This window comes from Haplochromis burtoni, unplaced genomic scaffold (genome assembly GCF_018398535.1).
Source record: "Haplochromis burtoni strain Fernald_Lab_line unplaced genomic scaffold, NCSU_Asbu1 Contig_100, whole genome shotgun sequence".
In the NCBI taxonomy this organism is placed as follows: domain Eukaryota; kingdom Metazoa; phylum Chordata; class Actinopteri; order Cichliformes; family Cichlidae; genus Haplochromis; species Haplochromis burtoni.
The window spans coordinates 430,823-452,382 of NW_024582461.1; the positions used below are offsets into that span (position 1 = coordinate 430,823).

At 38.1% G+C, this 21,560-nt stretch overlaps 1 protein-coding gene across 5 annotated transcripts in view; it reads left to right on the forward strand.

Moving 5' to 3' along the window:
- Window positions 1-3,277: 3,277 nt before the first annotated feature.
- The window catches only part of cfap20dc (CFAP20 domain containing), a 36,358-nt gene continuing 18,075 nt past the window's right edge, over window positions 3,278-21,560 (forward strand). For 2 of the 5 annotated variants that reach the window (XM_014335221.2, XM_014335224.2), the window contains exons 1-11: window positions 3,278-3,407; window positions 3,557-3,646; window positions 3,953-4,046; window positions 4,149-4,221; window positions 5,638-5,752; window positions 5,933-6,080; window positions 6,530-6,676; window positions 8,820-8,935; window positions 9,127-9,229; window positions 10,745-10,885; window positions 13,313-13,626. In XM_014335221.2, the coding sequence (XP_014190707.1) occupies window positions 3,387-3,407; window positions 3,557-3,646; window positions 3,953-4,046; window positions 4,149-4,221; window positions 5,638-5,752; window positions 5,933-6,080; window positions 6,530-6,676; window positions 8,820-8,935; window positions 9,127-9,229; window positions 10,745-10,885; window positions 13,313-13,626 (1,362 nt within the window). In that variant the 5' untranslated portion in view covers window positions 3,278-3,386. Of the gene's footprint in view, window positions 3,408-3,543; window positions 3,647-3,952; window positions 4,047-4,148; window positions 4,222-5,637; window positions 5,753-5,932; window positions 6,081-6,529; window positions 6,677-8,819; window positions 8,936-9,126; window positions 9,230-10,744; window positions 10,886-13,312; window positions 13,627-21,560 lie in introns of all 5 variants that reach the window. The other 3 variants (XM_014335222.2, XM_014335223.2, XM_014335226.2) reach the window with 3 other exon arrangements.

Sequence of the window (21,560 nt, forward strand, 5' to 3'; positions counted from 1 at the left end):
TTTGACTGTTGTAAATGAATAGATTCTTTTCAAAATAATGACTGAATAATTAGTCATAATTAAGTATGCTAACAAGAGCTGATTTATTAAGTGATTTCTCCATACCGGCTTCATCAGTGTTCACTGCATGCCAGGCTTTATTTTAATGATGCTGTCTGTCCCAATCAGCGTCAAGCCATTTCTGCAGAGAAAAAAGTCAATTATGAACCTTTCAAAGTACCATGCTCTGTTGACGCTGTTTCTGATCTTGCACACATCTTACACACAATTCTGCATCCATAATAAAATAGTTACGAAGAAAGGACAGACTATATAGAGACTACAAGCCAGTGGTTGATGGAGTTTCTTCACCTTCGTACTCTCTATTAAGGTTAGGTAAAGAATATAATGAGCTGTTACACTTGATAGATTGTATATGTTATATACTGAACAGCATAAGAGCTTAAGTATTACATGTCTTCCAATACCACACTCATAAAAGGTTATCAACCATTAAAACAAGACTTTCTGTTCTGCTGTGGATAGATTTGTAAAGGTATCTAATTATGTAAGTAGAGTTAATAATATGAAAGGCATCTGCGAAGCAAGGAGTACCAACAATAGGCCTGACGTCTGTGGTTATTAACGTAGTAATGTTGGAGATTTCAGTACTGGTAAATTTGGTTACACCTGCATTTACTGGTTGTAACAGAAATGACGGATTGAAAGCACAACCACACAATTCTGGAGTTGATGAATAAAATTATTGTCATTTTAATAAATAAGGAGGAAATCGACTTTCTCCATATTTCTATAAGAAATCCTAATTTTTTTTATGCAACAGAGAGGCGCAATGGAAGCTAAAGCTGTTTACCTTGCTTGGAGGTTGAAGTTTATTTTATCTTAAAGAAAATAAGTTGAAACTAGGCAAGAAAGTCCTGCATCGGCTACAATGTAAATTTTAAACTGGGAAATCAAAGGGGAAAAAACAAAACAAAACATGATCCAATGTCTATGGCACTCACCAAACAATTTATTAGGTACACCTTGCTAGGTATACCTTCAGAGCTGCCTTAATTCTCGATGGCACCGATTCCACAAGTTGCTGGAAGCATTCCTCATAAATTTTGGTCTATACTGACATGATGTCATCACACAGTTGCTACAGATGTGAATCTCCCATTCCACCACATTCCATAGGTACTCTGTTGGATTCAGAGCTGGTTACTGTGGAGCCATCAGTGAACTCATTGGCATGTTCAAGAAATCAGCGTGAGATGATCTCAACTTTGTGACAAGGCCCTTTATCATGCTAAAGCAGCCCTCAGAATAAGCCTTGTGCTCTTTAAGGGATGGACGTGGCCAGCAACAACACTCAGGTAGGTCTTTAACCTATGTTTAGCTGGTACTAAGGGACTCAAAGCATCCCACCATCCTGAGCCATTGAGCTTGTGTGAATTGTAGCCTATCTGCTTTAAGGTTTGCCATGCTAATTCTTGTAGCGTGGTTATTTGAGTTACCCTTTTTCTTCAAATAAGCTCAGTGTCATTTGGCCATTCTCCTCTGACATCAGCAAGGCATTTTTACCCAGAGCCACCTCCACTGCCACTCACTGGATATCTTCTCTTTTTCCAGACCTTTCTCTGTAAACCCTATAGATGGTTTTGTGGGGAAATCTCAGTAGAGCATCAGTTTCTGAAATATTTTTGACCAGCTTGCCCGTCACCAAACACCACACTGCACTCAAAGTGACTTAAATAAACTTTCTTCCCCATTCTGATGTTCTATTTGAACTTCAGTAGGTCATCTTGACCACATCTACATGCTTAAATGCAATGAGTTGCTGGATTTAATTGGTTTATTAGATATTTGCATCAATGAGCAGCTGAAGAGGGGTACCTAACAAAGTGGCCAGTGAGTGTATACTTGACATTTGACAAACTGGAGACGTGTGTTTGGTTATTCATCTGCTGGTATGAGAATTTTCACAGTTCACAACATTATATTTTTGTTGCAATGCTGAGTTTTAAGATGTTGGTGTTATTGCACTGAACACTGAAATCCCTCACAATGAAAATGACTGCAGTACTTGTTTGGCAAACTCACTGTAGTCATCATAGGTGCGAGTGGATAGATTTCTTTGTTTTCCTTTGTTCTATATCCATAAATAACTGAGACCACGTCGTATTTGAAGTCGGATACAAGCAAAAAATGTTAATAAGCTGTAAGACATACAGTTGTACTTCCGGATGTTTCCTCCCTGAGTAGCTAATTAAAAGACATCTTTTTGATCTCATAATAGCTTTGCTGCCAGGGTAAACAAAGCAAGTGACAATGACACAATAATGGATTTTAGCATTTCAAGAGAGGCTAGAACTTAAACACTGGTCTATTTTTAACTGTTTGTTAAGCAGCACCTTTAGGAACTATATTCTTGGGATAATTAACACATCTTAGATTTTGCAACTCCACAAATATTTCTTGATAAAAAAAAAAGAGTATTTTTCTGAGGTTTCTTTTCACTGCTAAACTCTCCATCTACATTGTCTGGCAACATGAAATATGATGAGACATAAAAGATATTATTTCTCTCAAATAAACAAACATCAAAACAAAAAAAACCCCCGCAGTGAAATCCAATAAAAATGGCCTATAACAAACTTTGGTTGTGAAAAAAGCAGAGTCAAAGGACATTTTGTGATCTGAGCTTTCTTGTTTAAATCTTTCAAATTTCATTGTGCTACATTTTTGTCAATAATGGGGCTAATTTATACGGTGAGTAACTATTATGTCTGATTAATTTATAGCACCCTGTCAGAAGTAGGCCGCTAATCTTGCCATCACATTAATTTCAAAATTGCGTTAACTGAGTGTCAGACAGGATTTTTTCTAAAAAAAGAAGTGAAAGTAGGTTATTCGCCTATTGGATTTCATGAGTGGCAGGCAAACGACAACAGCTATTTACAATAAAAATAGCAGGTGAGAATTGTTTGAGTCACCTGTGCCGATTTAATTATTCCAGTTACCATCGGCTCTTGTTTGTTTTTACAGACAAAAGGTATATTAAAAAAAGTACTAACTACCTCTGTCGGAAGGCTTAGGAAAAATGACTGGTTAGTTAACCTTTGGTCAGGTATCGCTTTATAAGACATGTCAAATTTGGAGTGTGGGGTTAATCTGTATTCTAATAGGGATTTTGTTCAGGTTAAGGTGAACGGAAACACACAAACAACATAAACAGAAACACTCGCGAGATTTGAGCTCTACAAGCGGGACTTTGCCGGTTGCTATGGAGACGTGTCCGGAGTTAACTAAACTGGTGTTCCTCAACTGCCTATATCATTTGAGCAGGGGTGTACGCCCACGTCAAAAAGTATTTTCACACCGCTGACGTTGTGTCATGTAAAATGTTCAGGAATAATTATCAGGTAAGCTTATTTTAACCGAATCAATTTAGCCCTTTATTTACTAAAATTCTTGCCCTGTGTATAAAAATACAATTTCCTCGGAGCTGATATGAGCTTCAGGCTGATGTAACATCGACTGCAGGCTAGCGAGAACTAGTTGTTTCTTGCAGGGTGGAGCTGTGGTTGAGATCTTCAGTGGACAAGGAAAAGACCCTGCGGCTAAATGGAAACTCTGCGGAGGGCCGTCAGCCATATATAAAGTTAGTTATTTATTTTTTTAGAGCTGTTTGTTTAACTTACTATTAGCTTATTACCAGTAACGTAATCACACTAACCTAGGCTTTATATCCTCTCAAAGACAAACTGGCACCTGCATATGAGGACTGAAACAATTGCATTTCTCTAAACATATATGCTACAGACTTATTCAGATAAAAAGCAAACAAACAAAACTAAATACACAAATGAAATTTTGGATCTCAGAGAGCAGTTACACAACAGGTAGTCTTCTGGTCATAACACATGGAGACTGAGCAATTCCTCTTATGCATTATTTTCTCCCTTAGGAGTATAATAAAGAAGTCAAAGGATGTGTTTACTGTCTGGATGGAAGCAGCCAGACAGTCAAGATGCAAATTCCAGAGAATGGCAAAATGTCTCGTAAGTCTCTACTACTTTCATACAAGTGTGCAACTTGTTGTTTTGTTTAATTCTAAATATTAATAGTAACTCGTTCTTTTCGTTTGTTTGTTTTTTTCTTAGTTGGACTTCTCCAAAGATTTTTGGTGCTTCAAGTCAATGTTTCTCACGGTCATGACTTTTCTGCTGAGCTTGTGTAAGTAGCGCAGAGATTGTTCTTATGGTACAAATGTTATAAATGTTAATTCAATTGACTGACTTCAACATTTTGGTATAAATCTTTAACATTCTGGCTGAAAAATGTATGCGAGCAGAAGTCTATGAAGGTTCTCAGTCATCCAGGTCATCGTAGTCAAAGGAGCTTGCAAAGAAAAGCGTCTGGACTTCTTTAAGTTACTTGAAGATCCTTTTGAGATCCCTTCCCAGACGCCTTAACGCCCACTCACATCCTGGGCCATCTGATCTCAGGAATTCGCATGATAAGGTGGGGCCAGGTTTCACAATGAACTCACCCGAAACTCTGGCTGATTGGGACCCTCACCCAGTTTCACACCTTGGCTCAGGGGATTAGAGGATCATCAGGGGGTCCTTTTGTCCCTCTGTGGGGGGATACTCCCACTAGGTTTATATCTGGGACTCTCCACCATTTGACCTTAGAACTGAAGAAGCTTTTCGGATGAGAGGTGAAACGTCTTCAAGCAACTTAAAGAAGTCCAGACGCTTTTCTTTGCAAGCTCCTTTGACTATGCGAGCAGAACAAAATAACATTTTATGTACTCACTTAGAGTACTTGCTTATTGTAATGTACAGTGAAAAATGCTTTTCCAGTAATGTACAGTGTGACAAAGAAATAGTGATTGAATAACAATGGGCTCACAGTGAAAACAGCTTGTTTACATCTGGTAGGAAAAAACCCATCGAGCCACTTAGAAAACAAAGTGCCTCATTGACTGTTATGTAACAGCCTAAATAACCATTTATTATTAAGATATTGTTCAACAATTTGTCACAAAGAAGGCTTTTATCTTGTGTGCCACTATAAATTCTGAACAGCCACATTATTACAATGTAGAATGTGAATGTCAAGTGCTCGCTGTTTTTCTCCACAGTTTGCATTTAGTGGCTCTGATTGCATAATGCAATTGTGTGTTCATATATCGTCACTGCTGCATTTAGTCACTGAAAGAAGAATGCCACTCTACATTGTTTCATTATTTCAATCTTTATTCTATTTCAGTCTAATTTGGTAAATTCTATATTTACCCCAAAAAATCTTTGGTAAACTGCAGCTTACAGTATGCAGTAGAAACTGCTGTTTGGATATCAAGAGCATCAGGGAGAGATATTGCCTGAAATGATTTTCTTACACTTACCTGCTTATTTACTCGCACACTATTTTAAGAATCGGTGAAAACATTGTGTGTCGTTGTTCTTCTTCCATTTGAGTATGTCATGACAGCTGATTTCACAGCGTGAGATAAAAGTGAAAACATCTTTAGGAGCTTACTCTAGAGACCAATAAAGCTTTTTGTTTTCACAGGTCATGATTTCTTAGTGGCACTACTGATGCTGGTGATAATTCATGTTCTACTTTGCTGTCTGTTAATCACAGGATAACTGATTCAGAGGGCCTAAAAAGAAGACTCCACTTATCAACAGTGCATAAAGAGGTGTCTGCCACACTTTTGCATGCAAAGATACCTTTTGTTGGACTGAAACGCAATGTTGTGAGTATCTTATTCATCTTTGACATTCCTTTAGTATTAAATTTGCTGTCAGCTGTTTGTTTGTTTGTTTGTTTTTTGTTTGTTTGTTTTTTTTCCTTCTCCATGTTTCTTAGTAGGTATTGATCTTTATCTGTGTGTGGTGCTTTTAACTACAAATTCATATTGTATGTGTTGTCTCAGTGGTCAACATTATGCATCGACCTTGTATCACTGAGCGGTGAACTGTTCAAGGGATTTTTGACACTGGATGGCATCACGTTGTTCGCTACCTGCAAAGTCCGGAGAATCTTCACTGTAAGAACGGAGCATGCAGGAATGTCAGATGATGGTAAAGCAGTTGGTTGCTGGTTTCAAATTTTGAAGTTTTATCGACTTACCCAATACGCTACTCCAAATGTGTTTAATAAAGATACAGTACCTAAGTACTTGCCACAGAAGCAAGCCAGTGGTCTTTGTTCTTGTGGGTTTGTGTGAAATTATGTTTGTGTGTTTGGAGAGATAGAGAGACAAACAGTTGGCTGTTTTTCTGTGGCTGGCTGAGAACTCAGTGGTAGATTTTGTTCAAGGCTGATATGGCTCAGCAGTGATAACAGCTGCACATTACTGGCTGCCTACTGCACACCTACTCTATCTACCAAAAAGGGTGTCTCGGTCAGTTCGTATTTTTCAGTTGATCAAAGTGTTACTTTTGTGGTGTGATGTTATATATTGTAATAATGTGTTTGAGCTTATTTTATAGCTAATATTAGTGTGAGATTGTTACTTTTTCCAATCTAGACATGTTTCGCAGTGGAGCTGGTCTAATGGACTTAATCCCACGCAGTTGCCAGTTCCCACCAGACGTGAACCAAGTCATTCAGGTGTTCAACAGGGAAAATGTGCGAAAGACAGATTTGAGGACTGGTCTTTCTAACTCTGACTGTGGTACGTAAGATAAGACACAAACAAAAAACATTTTGAGAATTGTAATTTCATCAAAAGTAACCATAAAGCGTGCAAAGTGTAAACTGTCATTAAAATCATATATGAAGTAGCTGTTGCTTTGTTTAACAAAGACGATTTAGACTATTTGGAGTAGGACCCTTTGTTTTTGAGATTGGTAGTCTTTTCAGCAACAGTTTGGAGGAAGGAGTTTTATCTGGAAGGATAACAGTACCCCTTTGCACAAAGCCAGGTTTGTAAAGAAAAAGGCTTTATAAGTTAGGTGTGAAGTAATTTTTCTGCACAAAATCTGAGTTCAATGCCACTGAGCGCTGTTGGGATAAATTGGAGTGCAGACTCAAAGACAGGCCTTATCTTCAGCATCAGTGCCTGACTCCACCAACAATGTTGTGGATGAAATCCCTGCAGCCGGATTTAAAAATCCGTGCAAAGCTCTTGACCCCAGAGGAGATGTGATAGTTACTATAGCATAATAGTGGTGTGTTACAACATTTCAAATTAATGTAATGTTCACAGGGTGAACAGAATTTGTCAGATATTTTTGTCCTTTAGTGTAAGTCTTCTTTAATGGATCACAGCAGGTTCATAGCGTTGATTGTTTTGAGAGTAACTTACAAAACAATGTGAGTCTTAATATGTGAGTCTATACATTGAGAGTACACAATATGAGCCACAGTCCACCCATGAACTTATTTATACAGATGAATAGGAAACAGTTCACAAATGGTTACATGTAGAGAAAGTGTTTGCTACAAAGGCACTGTGATGATAATCACTTTGTTTTCCTGGAATGAAATTCCCGTGGTCTTCATTTTTGTGTTCATTTGTGCCTCACCTGTACTCAAGGAGCTGCAATTATCTCCTCATACAAAAAGACATGCACCAGTAATCCACTTCTGTCACCTTTGTGGCCTTTTTTATCAGTGCATATTTATTTGTTCTGACAGCTGTCTAAGTCATGTTGAGTCAACCAGCAGTGCCCATAGAAGAGAGCAGTAACCACGCACAAGAAATATCTTTTCATAATTAGCATCTGCATTATTAGCATAACATTCCTAATCATAATTAAAACGATTGCTATTAAAGTAGGCATCCAATTTTGACTTTGACAGAATTGCTGGGTGAATGCTGATCCTTCAATAGCCAAAGTGTCAGAAACTGTTAAAAGTAAGCTACAGCACTTTGTATCATGCAACAACAAACAAGCCCTGATTATCTCTGTGCTTCAGCAAAGACGTTCTCTTAATCCCAAAGACAAAAATTTCTCAGAAATTAAAGTCTGTTCTAAAAATATTTGTAGCTTATGCAGACATAGATCTTGTTGTAGTTCTTGCGGTTATATCACTCTTTTTCAAGTTTCAGGAGGAATGTACACATTCCAGCAGTAAAGCTCAATTAATTTAACTTGCTGTATCACACAGGGGCAACATCATCTCTTTCTCTTCTTAAATCCACCAAAGCTCTGCCTGTTTTTTATTGTAGTGTGTATATGTGTGTGTGTGTGTGCGTGTTTTGTGGAGAGCAAAGTATTTGCTCACTCTTCTGATGAGACTTTACAAGAAAGTGTGTTTGGCTGTTAACATCAGCAGAGGTGGTCCTGATGAGTCCTGGCACAGATACAGCGGGGTCAAGTTGTCGCCATATCACATCTCCCACTGTAGCCCATTATTTTCACGTGATGAAATGGAACAGATTGTTAGATTAAAGAAAAACATCCGTTATATCAGCTCAGCAGTAGAGTCAAACATGTATCCAATCATTAATTTTCATTCCTCATAAAATATTTTGCCCATTAGACTCTAATTAAAATGCTAAGCATTAGTAAAGTGCATAGTATTTTCTTGATTGATTATGTTTGCAATATAGTTTAAGAAATTTAATAAAAAAAACCATATTGCAGTATATAATCTACATAAAAGGGAACGTTCTAAAGATTTTTATTCACAGTTACAAAGGGACTTTAAGGGGTCTTTTTAGTTTGAAAGAATACAGCTCTTTCCTCATCTTAATATGCTGGTCTGTGCCCTTCAAACTGAAATGGCCTTATGTATTAGCATAAGAGAAATCCTACAGGAACTAATCAATTCAGATCAATAACTAATGGGAATGCCTTACTTTTGTGCAGTTCCTACCACTGCCAGATCAACCTGTTATCGGAGAACCAGGCCCCAGGGCATTTTACACACAGCCTCAGGCTCCAGAGCCTCTGGACCACCTCTCCTAACTGGAAGAAAAAGCAAGGTAACATAAGATGGAGCTGAAAGAAATGTAGTCTCTTTTTTTCCTTTCCAAATTAGTAATCTAACCAATCCTGTAAGAACATACAGCATATCTCTCTGAATGATTTGTATGCCTGCCATAAATTGTATTTACTACAAAACAGAATAAATTTGTCTCTGAACTTGTATGTTTCCTTTGGTTACGTCCCACAGGGATCGAGTAGAATGAACCAAAAGGTTACTACAGAAAGTCAGAGCATTACCAACCAGAGTGAGAATTTATCACATGGAGAACCTTCCCACATTCTCAATGAGGGTAAATTTGACAGAGTACAGAGAGTGATTTATTGAGTCTGAATGCTATCTATGTTTGAACAAACCCTGTTCATCTTGCTATTTTATCACTCAAACACTTAGCATTGCTTGTTACAGACTTTATTTATCTATTATCTGTTTGTTTGTTTCTTTTTCTTTCTATTTCTTTGTACACTAGCTCAAGCTGAAGTTATGCTTTTCTGGGCTGCATGTACACCATTGTAACATATGTCTGTGTGGACTGGGAGTGTTGTGTATCTGCAGGAACCCATGCCACATTAAACAAGGTTTAGAAAATGAGGAAGAACCCAGGAAATGGGACTAGATAAATATTTAATTGTAAAATGATATTTAGGGGTTTCAACAGGGATTAAAAAAACACAGTTCTTTAACCCAAAAAGAAAAAAAGAGGCTGAAACCTGAAGAAAAAAAATAGTTTTTGGAAAGAAGCCAAAAAAATATATTATTTTCACTTCCTCTGCTCATTTTTTTCTGTGCCGATGCTGAGCAGAATGATAAAGGGTTATTAAACAGATACTACAAGCACTACTCCCCACACCCTCATTAGGTCATATTTTTTTAGATGTGTTTTTTTGGCATTATGCCTTAATTGAATAGCTGACAGCAAAGAAGGAAACAGAACATTGGGTGAGAGAGGGGTGTGATATGCAACACACCCGCTGGCTGTAATCAAACCAGGGGCATTGCAGTTTTGCACTGTGACCTTTCAGTTACTGGGCAGATATGTTATTGTTGAATCTGTGCAGGTCTTGAGGACCACTTTATCTAATTTGCCAACAAAGGAAATGAAGAGTTCATTAGAGTTTAGGTTTGTGAAGCAGATTCACCTTATACTTGCTGATGTGAAGTGTTAGATATAGGCACAAAACAACTAATGCCTATTTTATGAACTTAAATTGTGGTCTGCAAAAACATTTTCATCATACTTTGAACTAAACATTGGTATAATGAAACTAACTGAAACAGATTTTACCACAAATCTTCAGTGCAAAACTAGCTGCCATTACCTCAGTACCTGTGAATGGTTTTTGACACTAAATCCTCAAAGAGTAAAAAAGTTTTAATATAATAGTGGGATTTTAATATACTTGATTTCCAGTGCATCTTTGCCCTTAGAGCATAGATGATTACTTTGCCTTTTCATTTCTTCCAGATACTAGACATCAGTAAATGCAGTGCATTTGAATCAACAAACTAACAAAATAAGAGTCCTCTTTCTCAGAACATGCTCTTTCAAGCACCTAATAACAGCTTTTATGGCTGGTAATACAGCATTCTTTGAGCATGACAGAATGAAAAAAATGGGATGATTAAAATTCCCTAATTCAGCTGAACATAATGTAGCTGGAAATATTCTCCTCACTGAATGAATGTAAGAAGCTCAGTTACTGAAATGCCTTCATTAATAAGGATTTTCACGGTGCATAATCAATTCACAGATATGCTTCTGGCAAGCTCTAATAACATTGTTGTTTGACTGTTTTGTGTTATAAAGCTTTTGTAATGTTGAAAGTACATTATGTAGGAGCATCTGGCAGTTTACAGCCACATCCCCCTAAAAAAAGAGCAGTTGACAAGAAGGGATCTAAGAAGCTGAGAGTCATCAGTGCTGGAGGAGAAAAGCAAACATCATCAAGTAAGTTGTATGCACTGTATAAACTCACCAGCCACTTGGACCCCATTTTGCCTTCAGAACTGCCTTAATTCTTTGTGGTGTAGGTTCAACCAGTTACTGGAAACATTCCTCAGAGATTTTAGTCCATGATGACATGTAGCATCACACAGATGCTGCAGATTTGTAAATTCCACATCCATGATATAAATCTCCTGTTCTACCACATTCCAAAGGAGCTCTATTAGAGATATGAGCTGATGGATGGTCATCAGCAATATTTATGTAGGCTGTGATGTTCAAACAATGCTCAGTTGGTAATAGGGGGCCTTAATTCAAGGGATACCGGAGCCATGCTTTTTGGTAGTTTATGCCAAATTCTGATCCTACCATCCAAGTGTAGCAATAGAAAGCAAGACTTATCAGATCAGGCAGGGAATTTTCAGTCTTCTTTTTTCCAATTTTGGTGAACCTATACAAGTTTTAGCTGCAACTTCCTGTTCATAGCTGGCAGAAGCAGAACCTGGTGTGGTCTTCTGATGCTGCTGCTGTCTGTCTGTCTGTTTTAAAGTCTGACATCTTGTGCGTTCAAAATTGTTCTTCTGCATACCTTAGTTGCGTTTATTTGAGCTTATTTCAGTTACTGTACTTTGCCTTCCTATCAGCTCAAAGCAGCCTGACCATTCTCCTCTGACCTCTGGAATCAACAAGGCATTCTCACCCAGAGAGCTGCCTGCTCGGTGGATATTTGATCTTTTTCAGACCATTCTCTGCAAACTCTAGAGATGGTTGTGTGGGAAAATCCCAGCAGATCAACAGTTTCTAAAATACTCTAGCTCGTCTGGCACCAACAGCCATTCCATGTTCAGAGACACTGAAATCATTTTCTTTCCCCATTTTAATGTTTTATTTGAACATTTCATTTGCATGTCATCCTAACCATTTCTGTTGGCTATTAGTGATTACCTGATTTAATATTTTCATTAATGAGCTGGTGTGCCTAATAAAGTGGCAGTTGAGTGTATATTCTATGTGTGTTGTGGTGGGCTAAAGGTGTACTATTCTTTTATATTATTAGGTGTTTCAGTTATGGTTAACATCTCCTTGGGATGCTGTACCTCAGCACCATAGAGGGAATAGTGAAAGCTGGGAAAGCTGCAGTCCTTCATCCAGCAGGCAGGAGAGCAAGCACCAGCCTCTGACCCTAGCAGAAAAGTCAGAACATGTAGCCGATGAGGCTTAAAGCAGCAGTAAATAGACACCTGGAAGATGTGTGGTATCAGTAAAAGTTAAGCACGACAGCAAGAGATGGGAACACGAGACAAACTAGAGCAATGTACATGCTGGGTGATTTTGATGACTGCTTTGCATGTTATGATTTTAATAAGCACCTTGTTTATGCTTGAGAAAAACAATATGTGTTCCCACTCTTACTTTTTAAACTGGATTGTTGAAGTGTTGCATGAATTTTAAAAGATCTCATTCTACATTGGACACAAGCTTTTCCCCCCTTTTTAATTTTGCATAACCTGTGTCAAGGCCACTTGTGGGATCCCTCCCCCACAAACTCTCCCCGCATTGCTACCCCACACACACACGGACACACCTATACCCACATTGTCCTTGTGAAGTGAGTGCATGTGTTCCGAAAGCTCAATTATGGATGTTTCTCCAGCAGTAAGCTCCTTTGCTGCAGCCCTGCCCACAGACGGAAAGCAGTTAGTTCATTAATGGTAATGTGGCGCATTAAATAAAAGTCAGAGGGACATCTCCTGGGCACAGGGTTTGCCACACAGTGGGCAATTAGAGAAAGTGATTATACTGTCGAGAGATTCAAATGTGCTCACTCATTCAAATTTAGGTGCCCCTTTCTGTGATCTCAGGCTTATCTCGCAGTATAAGGATTCATTGTTTCTCGCATACCAACAGAAGTGGATGCAGCATTCATTAAAGGCTAAAACAAGCTTTTATTCTCTTTGCTATGTATATACATATATGTATATAAAGTTGGCATAGGTGACATTTCATCAGTGACAAATTAGCAGTAAAATGGTTTTCTTACTACTGATGTTTTTCTTCTTTCTTTGTCTATAACATTTCACTGTACCTAATTAACCTAGCAGGGTTGTTAATAAGCGATACAAACATGTTGGTGCAGGATAACTTCATTAATGCTTATTTTGCCAGGTCGTTGAATGATTTGCAACCCTATTATATCGTTATTATGAATTTGGTGTGCACATATTCAAATCAAATTAGAATGACAGTAACCGTATGATTAAAAAGTAATAAAACAGTGATTTATTGCTCATTGTAATTTGACTCCATGTCTAATTGTTTACATGCGTTGTGAAAGACATACTTGGGAATTTGTACATTTAAAACTCTTAATAACATTTCCTTGCAACTATTCTTTTGTTACTTGATCTTATTTTATCATCTTTCATTTAGATGAGTGTCACACTCCTGCAAAGGAAAGTTCAGCACTCATGGTCACAGAGTCTCAACTGTGCTCTGTGCAGCAAGGTTTGCCTTCTGACCTGAAGGTCTGGAACAGCTGGGAGAGTAATGAAGGGTCTGAGCCTCAGCTCACTCTGCAAAAGGAGGTGTTCACTTTCTCATCCCAGCCTCACTCACCCAAACGAGGACAAGGCCAGGGTGACCAGGAGAAGATGGAGATGGGAGATCATCAGGTTCAGAGCAAGATTGGGAGGCGGTATGATGTCCAGCCCGAGGATGACTTTATTGGCAGTGAAAGTGATGAGGTATGTTAAGGGAGAGACACAAGCACACTGTTCTTTGAGTTCACACACACACACAAAGTGCCCCTGTCTTGCGGGGACACTTAATGATTATCTGTCAAGCAAAAACTGCTTTATATTACATGCACTACTAGTTTGACATGGAGTAGAAATGAAAAACTATGTCTAATTCACTAAGAAATCCTTCAAAATGCCCAAAGTTTGATTTATCTCTGTTTAATCAGAGTAAGTTTGAAGTACTAGCTTTAATTTCACTTTAAATTTTTTGGTGAGTAGTATTTCATATTGCACATTTCATATTATGCATCAAATTTTCACTTGAAAGGTCAGTGTGGTTATTTATCATCAGATAATTTATTAATGGCTCTGAGACTTGTAACAAAAAGTGATGATTTTCTTTATGCTTAGCAAGGAGATTAAACTATGATCACAAAGAATGATCTTCAAAGACATGCTAATTACTTTTACTCATTTAAAACTTTATAATAAATCTTATAATTCAGAATTAATATCCTTGTTGTGATTCTAGAGGAGACAACTCAAATGCAGAACACTGAGCCAGGATTAATACAAAAGCTGAGGCTTTATTGACTGGCAATAAAACATGTCAGGTACTTGGTAAAACAAAATAGGAATCCAGAAAGGGGCATAAGAAAAATAGAGACAAAAAATGAAGGAGGGACAGGCCAAAGTATACACAGAGATCCAATAAGAAAACAAAAATCAGGTGGAATCGGTGTTGGGAAGACAAAGACAGAATGTAAAGTTACAGGAAACAAAGAGGAAAATCAATTACCAAAAAAATATGAAGCAAACCCCAGAAATGAACAGGAAACTAACACACATACAAATTCGAGGAGATATGTTGAATCAATTACATTATGTAAAGTTAAATTCAAGGTTTTATTCACGCTAGGCTGTACCAGTTCCTTTAACAAATATGATCACTGCTACTGTGTGAGGAGCGCATGTTGTCTGTCCAAGATGTGGGCATATGTTTTCTGCCCAAGCATGAAACTCAAACACCCATTGCCTCTGAGAAAGTCAATGCATTAAGTAATTTATAAATCTGTAAGGCATGTGAGAGAATAGTGTGTCGCCGCTCAAAAAAACAAAACAAAACCCTGTCCAAATTAAGACACAAAATGCATAAAATTGTGAACCTCATTGTGCTCACAAGAGTGCTTTTCAAAAGCGTGTGTGCATGAAATGGGGAGAAAGCTTATTGAGATGCTGAGACAAATTGATGCGTGCTCAGGCCTGGATCATAAAGCACAGTGTGAGTGCAGTCCAGCAGACAAGGGGGAAGGGAGTACAGTCGTGCATGGGCACAGTACAAGACAACCATGTTTAGTGTGAACAGCACATCTTAAGAAACACAAGGCCAGTGATCTTACAATATCAAACTCAACACTCTTTTTGTTTTATGGCAGTTTTAAATTAATGCATTATATCTACAAGGTTAGCAACTACATTGAATAAAAAAATATTAATAGTGCATGTTCTGATTTTGTATTTTGTATTGTAAGAGCTTCTCCTAAGGCTCACATTTATCACTGACATTGTGTACAGATCTAGATGTACATGTTGAAACTGAAGAGCCAGGGTTATTGTATTGGGAAAACAGTAAAATAGATTGGTTTCAAAAAATGAATCTTTTATAGTGACCTTTGTAAATTGCATGTATAACCTTTCTTCCAGGTTGAACATTTCTTTAGAATTTGCATGAAATATTGGTTTGGAGAATGGTTTTATAACTACTTTCACCTCTGTCAAAAGAGCACAGCCATTTCAACTTCCTTGGCTGCCAATTTATAGTGTTTGTTAAATAATCTAATAAAGGGCCTATCAGAACACATATAAAGAATAAAAGAATACTGTAGGGATTTATTGCCTCAGCATTGGGCATTGTATAGTTAGTGCAGCATGCTTTTTCTGTTGTTGTTTCTTTTCTTTTTTTTTTAAAGACCTCAGTACCCTGCTGTCCAAACCAGAACAATGTGTGTGAACACTAGACTGATTGAAAAAGTACCTATAAGGTGAATTGTAAAACTTTTCTTGTTTACTACTTTTTTTCTTTATCTTTGCTCTGTTTCCAAAAGGCATTGCTTTGTCTCAATATTATTTCTATCTCTGCCACCGTGCTTTGGGGGAACTGAGTTTTCAGTAATTGTGTTTAACCGTTAAGGTTGACGTCTACATACAAAGAAAAAAGGAAATTATAACAATTCACATATAGTAATGTCACTTCTTAATACAGAGTTTGTAATCTGTTTGCATTAAAATGCTATTTTGGGGGATTTATAATAGCGCTATAATAAAAGGTTAGCAATGTAAAGGCATGAAGACATTTATTTTTGTGGCTGGCCTCATTGCACATGCATTTTCAGGAGTTTCTTTTTCAGAGTAGAAACATTTGGGAAGGGAGAATTGAGAAATCAGTCTTACAGCTGTAATTTACTGAGGTTTGCGGTAGGCAGTTTACTGCTGTGTGTGCCATTGTTTCATACTGAAAGAAAATCATCTTTTAACTCATTTGCGCTTGACATAGCTGCCAACACTCTTATTTGAACAATCCCTTTAACGCCACAGTGGCACAGCTGCCTGCCAGAGTTTTCGGTCTGTCCTATAGGTCGTCACTCAAGTCCTCACCTCGATAGCTTACCTTTTTCTGAGCTGTTCTTTTCTTCTTTTCTGTTACATATTGTGTTTGTTACGTAACACTGAAAGTATCTGTCAAAACAGCTGTTATTGGACCTCAGGCTGTTGTTAAACTTGTTAGAATAATGCCATTTACTGTAACTCTGGATTTTGTAGAGGCATTCGACTCACAGATTGAGACTGAGTGTTGTCCACAGCTGGGTGTGTATCTGATTTTTTTTTTCCTTTGAGTTCAGTAAAATACCTGCAATATCACGCAGCATTCAGAAAAAGGGGGTGTGTATTTTTGCACATGTGGCACAGCAGTAGCTTTATTGGATCGCTCTGGATCTAATGGTAAATAATTTTCGGCGTTCTTCTACACCACTACACAGCTGTTACACACAGATTACATGGTTTTGCCCTCCATCACATGTTTCAGGATTCATCCAGAGCGTCTGCCCCGATCCACCAAGTCCCTACTCAGTGTCTGACTAAAGATTTCACCATTGCCTTAGAGCAAATCGATTTTCCCTCTGTGGCCTCTCCCTAGTCTGAATTACCATGGGAAAAACACATATATAAAACCTAGACTTATACAATATTGTTTCCATCACAACAGAGACAACAAGCTATGCCTCTGTTGTTAGTTGTTCTTTATTTGCGACCGGTCAATTTGGGCTGCTCTTGTTAAATGGTGTTGGTGATTACTGAAATAAACTGACTACGTTTGTGTTTAGAAATTGGAGAATTGTTAGTGGATCACCCTTAGAACTTTCTGCTTCCATCTGTTTTTTCTAGTCCAATTACAGCATCATACTAATTTGCCCTTCTTTGTACCTCTTAACGGTAATCAGCTGCTTTCACTCAGCTGAAAGCCGTTTAAAACCAGTAACAGAAAGAACTTTTATGTTTTCATTCTCCCCACCTACGACTTTTTGTTTTCTGGTCAGTAACTATTATTCCTCATAATGGAAAAGCTGCTATGAATGCAAAAGAAACCAGAACTTCATTTCTGTCAACAACAAGAGAGACCCATACCTGTTTAAAGGGTGACTGTTATAGAACATCTCACTGTTTTCATAATGCTGTTAATACAGCTTTTATACAGTAACAATAACAATGCTTATGTGACATGACTAATTAATGACAGAATCAATTTCATAAGGACCAATGAAGCGTGGTGCAAGCTTGCGTGTCAAGGACATCAAGGGAATGTCTTTAGCTGAGAGCCACACCTTCTGTCCAAGGTCATTGGGAGGGAGTGGAAGGCTGACAGCGATGGGCATAATGCTGGTTTCTCTCGACCGTCTTGAGGAGGTCCTCCCTGGTCCGGGTCCACACCTGCCTCCTCCTCTGTAGTTGTTGCTGTACTGTTGGCATGGTGAGGTCAGCTTCTATGGAGGGGAAAGAGTGGAGCCTGGTACCCTAGAAATGCTTCGAAGGGCGAAAAACTAGTAGCAGAGGATGTAAGAGAGTTATCTGCGTATCCCAGCAATGTCAGTTGTGAGGACCAGGAGGAAGGGTTTTGGAAGGTTACACAGCGGAGAGCCGTCTCCAGTTCTTTATTTAGCCTCTCCAACTGGCCAGTGATTTGAAGATGAAAACCTGAGCTTACACATACCTTGGCTGAGAGTGCAAAACAAAAGGTCTTCCATACTTGGGAAATTAACTGGGAACCATGGTCAGAAACAATTTTTGTAGAGATCCCATGAAGCCTGAAAACATGATGGGTCAGTAATTTTGCAGTTTCAGTGGCAGTGGTTAATTTCTCGAGACTGGTGAAGTGAACAGCCTTGGAAAACCTATCCACCCATAAAAAGGTGTAGTGCTATGTAGGACCAAGCGCGATGAGGTGTAGGTAAACATTGCAGCAGACCCAAAGGGCATTGAGTGTTACTCTTACTACAAACACAGCTAGAACATGCTGCCACATAATCATTTACATCCCTTTCCAATGATTCACACCACAAGTAACGCTTGAGGAACAATATAGTTCTACTCACCCCAGGGTGACAGTTGAACCAGGCAGTGTGAACCAGTGGATGACTGTAGAACAGGCGGCCCGGTGCCAGTGTCTGGTTCATCCTGCAAGGCTTTTTGAATTTTCTCCTCATAGTCTGATGTTAGTGAGCCCACTGTGCATGAAGAGGGGAGAATGTTTGGGGGTTTGTGGAGTTAGTGGCAGCAGAAAATGGGACAGGAGGACAGGGCGTCTGGCTTTTTTCTATGGAACTATTTTCTATGGAACATCAAGTACCATAGAAAATAGTGAAGTTAGAGCAACTTAGAAATAAAGACCAGTGAGCCTGGCGAGCATTGAGTTGTTTAGTACTCCTTAGGTATGTCAGGTTCTTGTGATCTGTCCAGATGACAAAAGGCTGTTCGGCCCTCTCTAACCAATGCCATCGTAGTTCTGTTCAGTTGGAATTAGCTGGTGTGAGAAGAAGACTCAGGGCTGCAGCTTGCCTTGCGGACTGGAGCATTGAGAGAGTACTGCCCACAACCCCCGAGTCAGATGCATCTACCTCCACAATAAACTGCAGCTTGGTGTCAGGATGGACAAGAACAGGTGGTGATGTGAACAGCTTCTTTAGTTAGACAAAGACAGCTTCAGCTTCTGAGGACTAGAGAAAGTATATTTTAGTGGAGGTAAGGCGTGTTAGGGGTGCAACTACCTGGTTGTTGTTGTGAATGAACCTCCAGTAAAAATTTGCAAAACCAAGGAACCGTTGGAGGTGCTTACAAGAGGTGGGGGTTGGCCAGTCCGGTCCACCACTGTCTAAATTTTCACTGGGTCGGTCTTCACAGGATCATCTCACACTTCTGTTTAATCAGTTTTCCGTTTGATGTTTATTCAGCTGTAATCTCAGCCAAACCGATTTACTCACGAACAAATAAAACACTGAAAAAAGCCAAACAATAACATTTTTAAGTTATCTAAGTGACTTATATATCATGTTTAACATGAGTAGCAAGTTCGCTCTAGTGAGCCTTGAACCTGTGACATATGATTTGGCTAATAGCATGTTTCCTGTATCCTTGATTTTCCACAGATATAAACCAATAAAAGTTAAACAAGATTATAAAAATAAAAAATTGGAACATAATGTTTGGGTTTCAAAGGAACTGAAAATAAATGTCTTGCGAACACCTATCTGGTGAAAAAAAATGGAATCTTTATATTAACACATAACTGTGCTACAGTATTGTTTGGTCTGTGATTTTAGGTAGCTATTAGGTGGTTGCTAGGCAACATGACAGACTGATAATATGAATAATTAGTCATTAAATTATTGTTATTGTTGTGAAAATTAAGATAATATAATCCTTTTTATAAGGCGTTAAAGGTCCATAGATGCTACAGATGGGTCATTTTAGGCTGTAGGTGGGTGGTTGCTAGGCAACATCATGACATCAATATAGGATCAAACAATATATGATATATACATTAGAACTTTCAGGTGTCTAAGATGTACCTGTGTGCCAAGCTTGTTTGCCCAACTCCTAATTGTGTAGGAGGGGTTTGCAGACAGACACTGGATTTGTGTAGTAAGCTTTTGTTATCTATATTTGTAGATTCTGATACCAACATTCGTTTTTAAAACACAACTCAGTTGCTATCATGAAATAAATTTACAGCAAGATGTTAAACTAAATAAGTCATGTATATGTTTTTCTAAAGTGTTGTTTTGTTTTGGACAGGTATTGCAGATTGTGTGTTTGTGTAAATAATAATTTTGCTCTAAAGACATTTAAAAGAACATTATTTTTCCTTATACTTAGGAAAAAAAATGAAAATTTAGACAGAGATTTCAGTTTTGTACATATATTGATGTAATGAATAATAAGATTTGCATATAAAACCTGGTTTTGATTTATTTGTGTCAGGTTGTTCATTTCTCAACTTGGAGCAATATCATCTTTCAAGGTGTTGCGTCAGCTTCATACAATTCTTTTGAGCAAGCATTTGCTCTTAAACATAGAGAAATATTAAAAGCAAAACAAAGAAATGAACTTTGATTGTATAAACTACTTTGAAATACCTTAAAACCTCGTTTATCTTTTTTTTTTTCAATATTTTCAGGGAAGTGCAGTTTTTTAAATGCAGTACCTAAGCCAATGGACCGTGAATTAGTTCATTAAAATGCATTCAGGCTCATAAAAGCACCCGTATCAGGATTTCAGTAATACATATTGTTTATTGTTTATTCACCTGAATGTAAAAAATTGATAAAGTGTTGAAAAATGAGGGAAAACAAATAACATATAGAGCCGGTAAGCTACAAACCTCAAGGGGCTTGTGATAACCTTTCACCCCACAACAAAGCTCAGAGATGAAAGAAAACACCAAAAAAACAGACAGCATAAGGAAAAAATATTGATCTCCAAGGCCCAAGGAAAGCTTCGAGCTCTTAAATTCATGAGAAACAAAGACTACATTATGAACAAAGAAATGTTTTTGTGATAACAATCTGGTTGTGAGTATGCCACAACTGTGATTCTTTCTATTGTATGAAGAACTGGCAATGGCTGATGTGAAAAGTGAGAGGATAGTAAACAGCATCTTGTTTTAAATACTTAATCTTTCAATTCCATTAGGAGCAGCATTTATTAAAATGAGTGCGATACATCTATTTTTCAGGGTGAGGTATTTAATGCAAGTGATTTGTAATTTTAGTTTTTTTTACTATTGTCATATTTTTTTTTATAACTGTTGCGATGAGTTCTAAGTTTGATCCAGATTTAGAGTAAAAGAACAACTTCATATGAGTAGAACTCCCTTATTCTCTGTCTGCACATATAGTACTGCATATATGTTCCAAAAGCTAAATACACAGTGCCAGCATCTGGATGATGTAGTTAGCTTTTTACATCTGTGTTGATTACACTTACTTACCTTGGTTCAGGATGGTCAATGGTTTTATTTTTATCCATCCATTTTCTTCCACTTAACTGATTACTTAACTGAAGCCTTTCCCAGCTGTCACAGAGCAAAAGGCAGGGTACACCCTGGAAAGGTCACCAGTCTATCGCAGGGCTAACACATCAGTAATTAACCTAACCTACCCCCAAGCATGTCTTTGAACTGTGAAAGAAAGCCAGAGGGAACCTACAAGTAAGTACAGGGAAAACATGCAAACTTTGCACATAAAGACCCCATCTGGCTGGTCAGTATTAACCTAGGACAGGGGTGGGCAACTCGAGGCCTCGAGGGCTGGTGTCCCTGCAGGTTTTATATGTGTCCTTGAACCAACACAGCTGATTGAAATGGCTAAATTAGCTCCTCAACATGT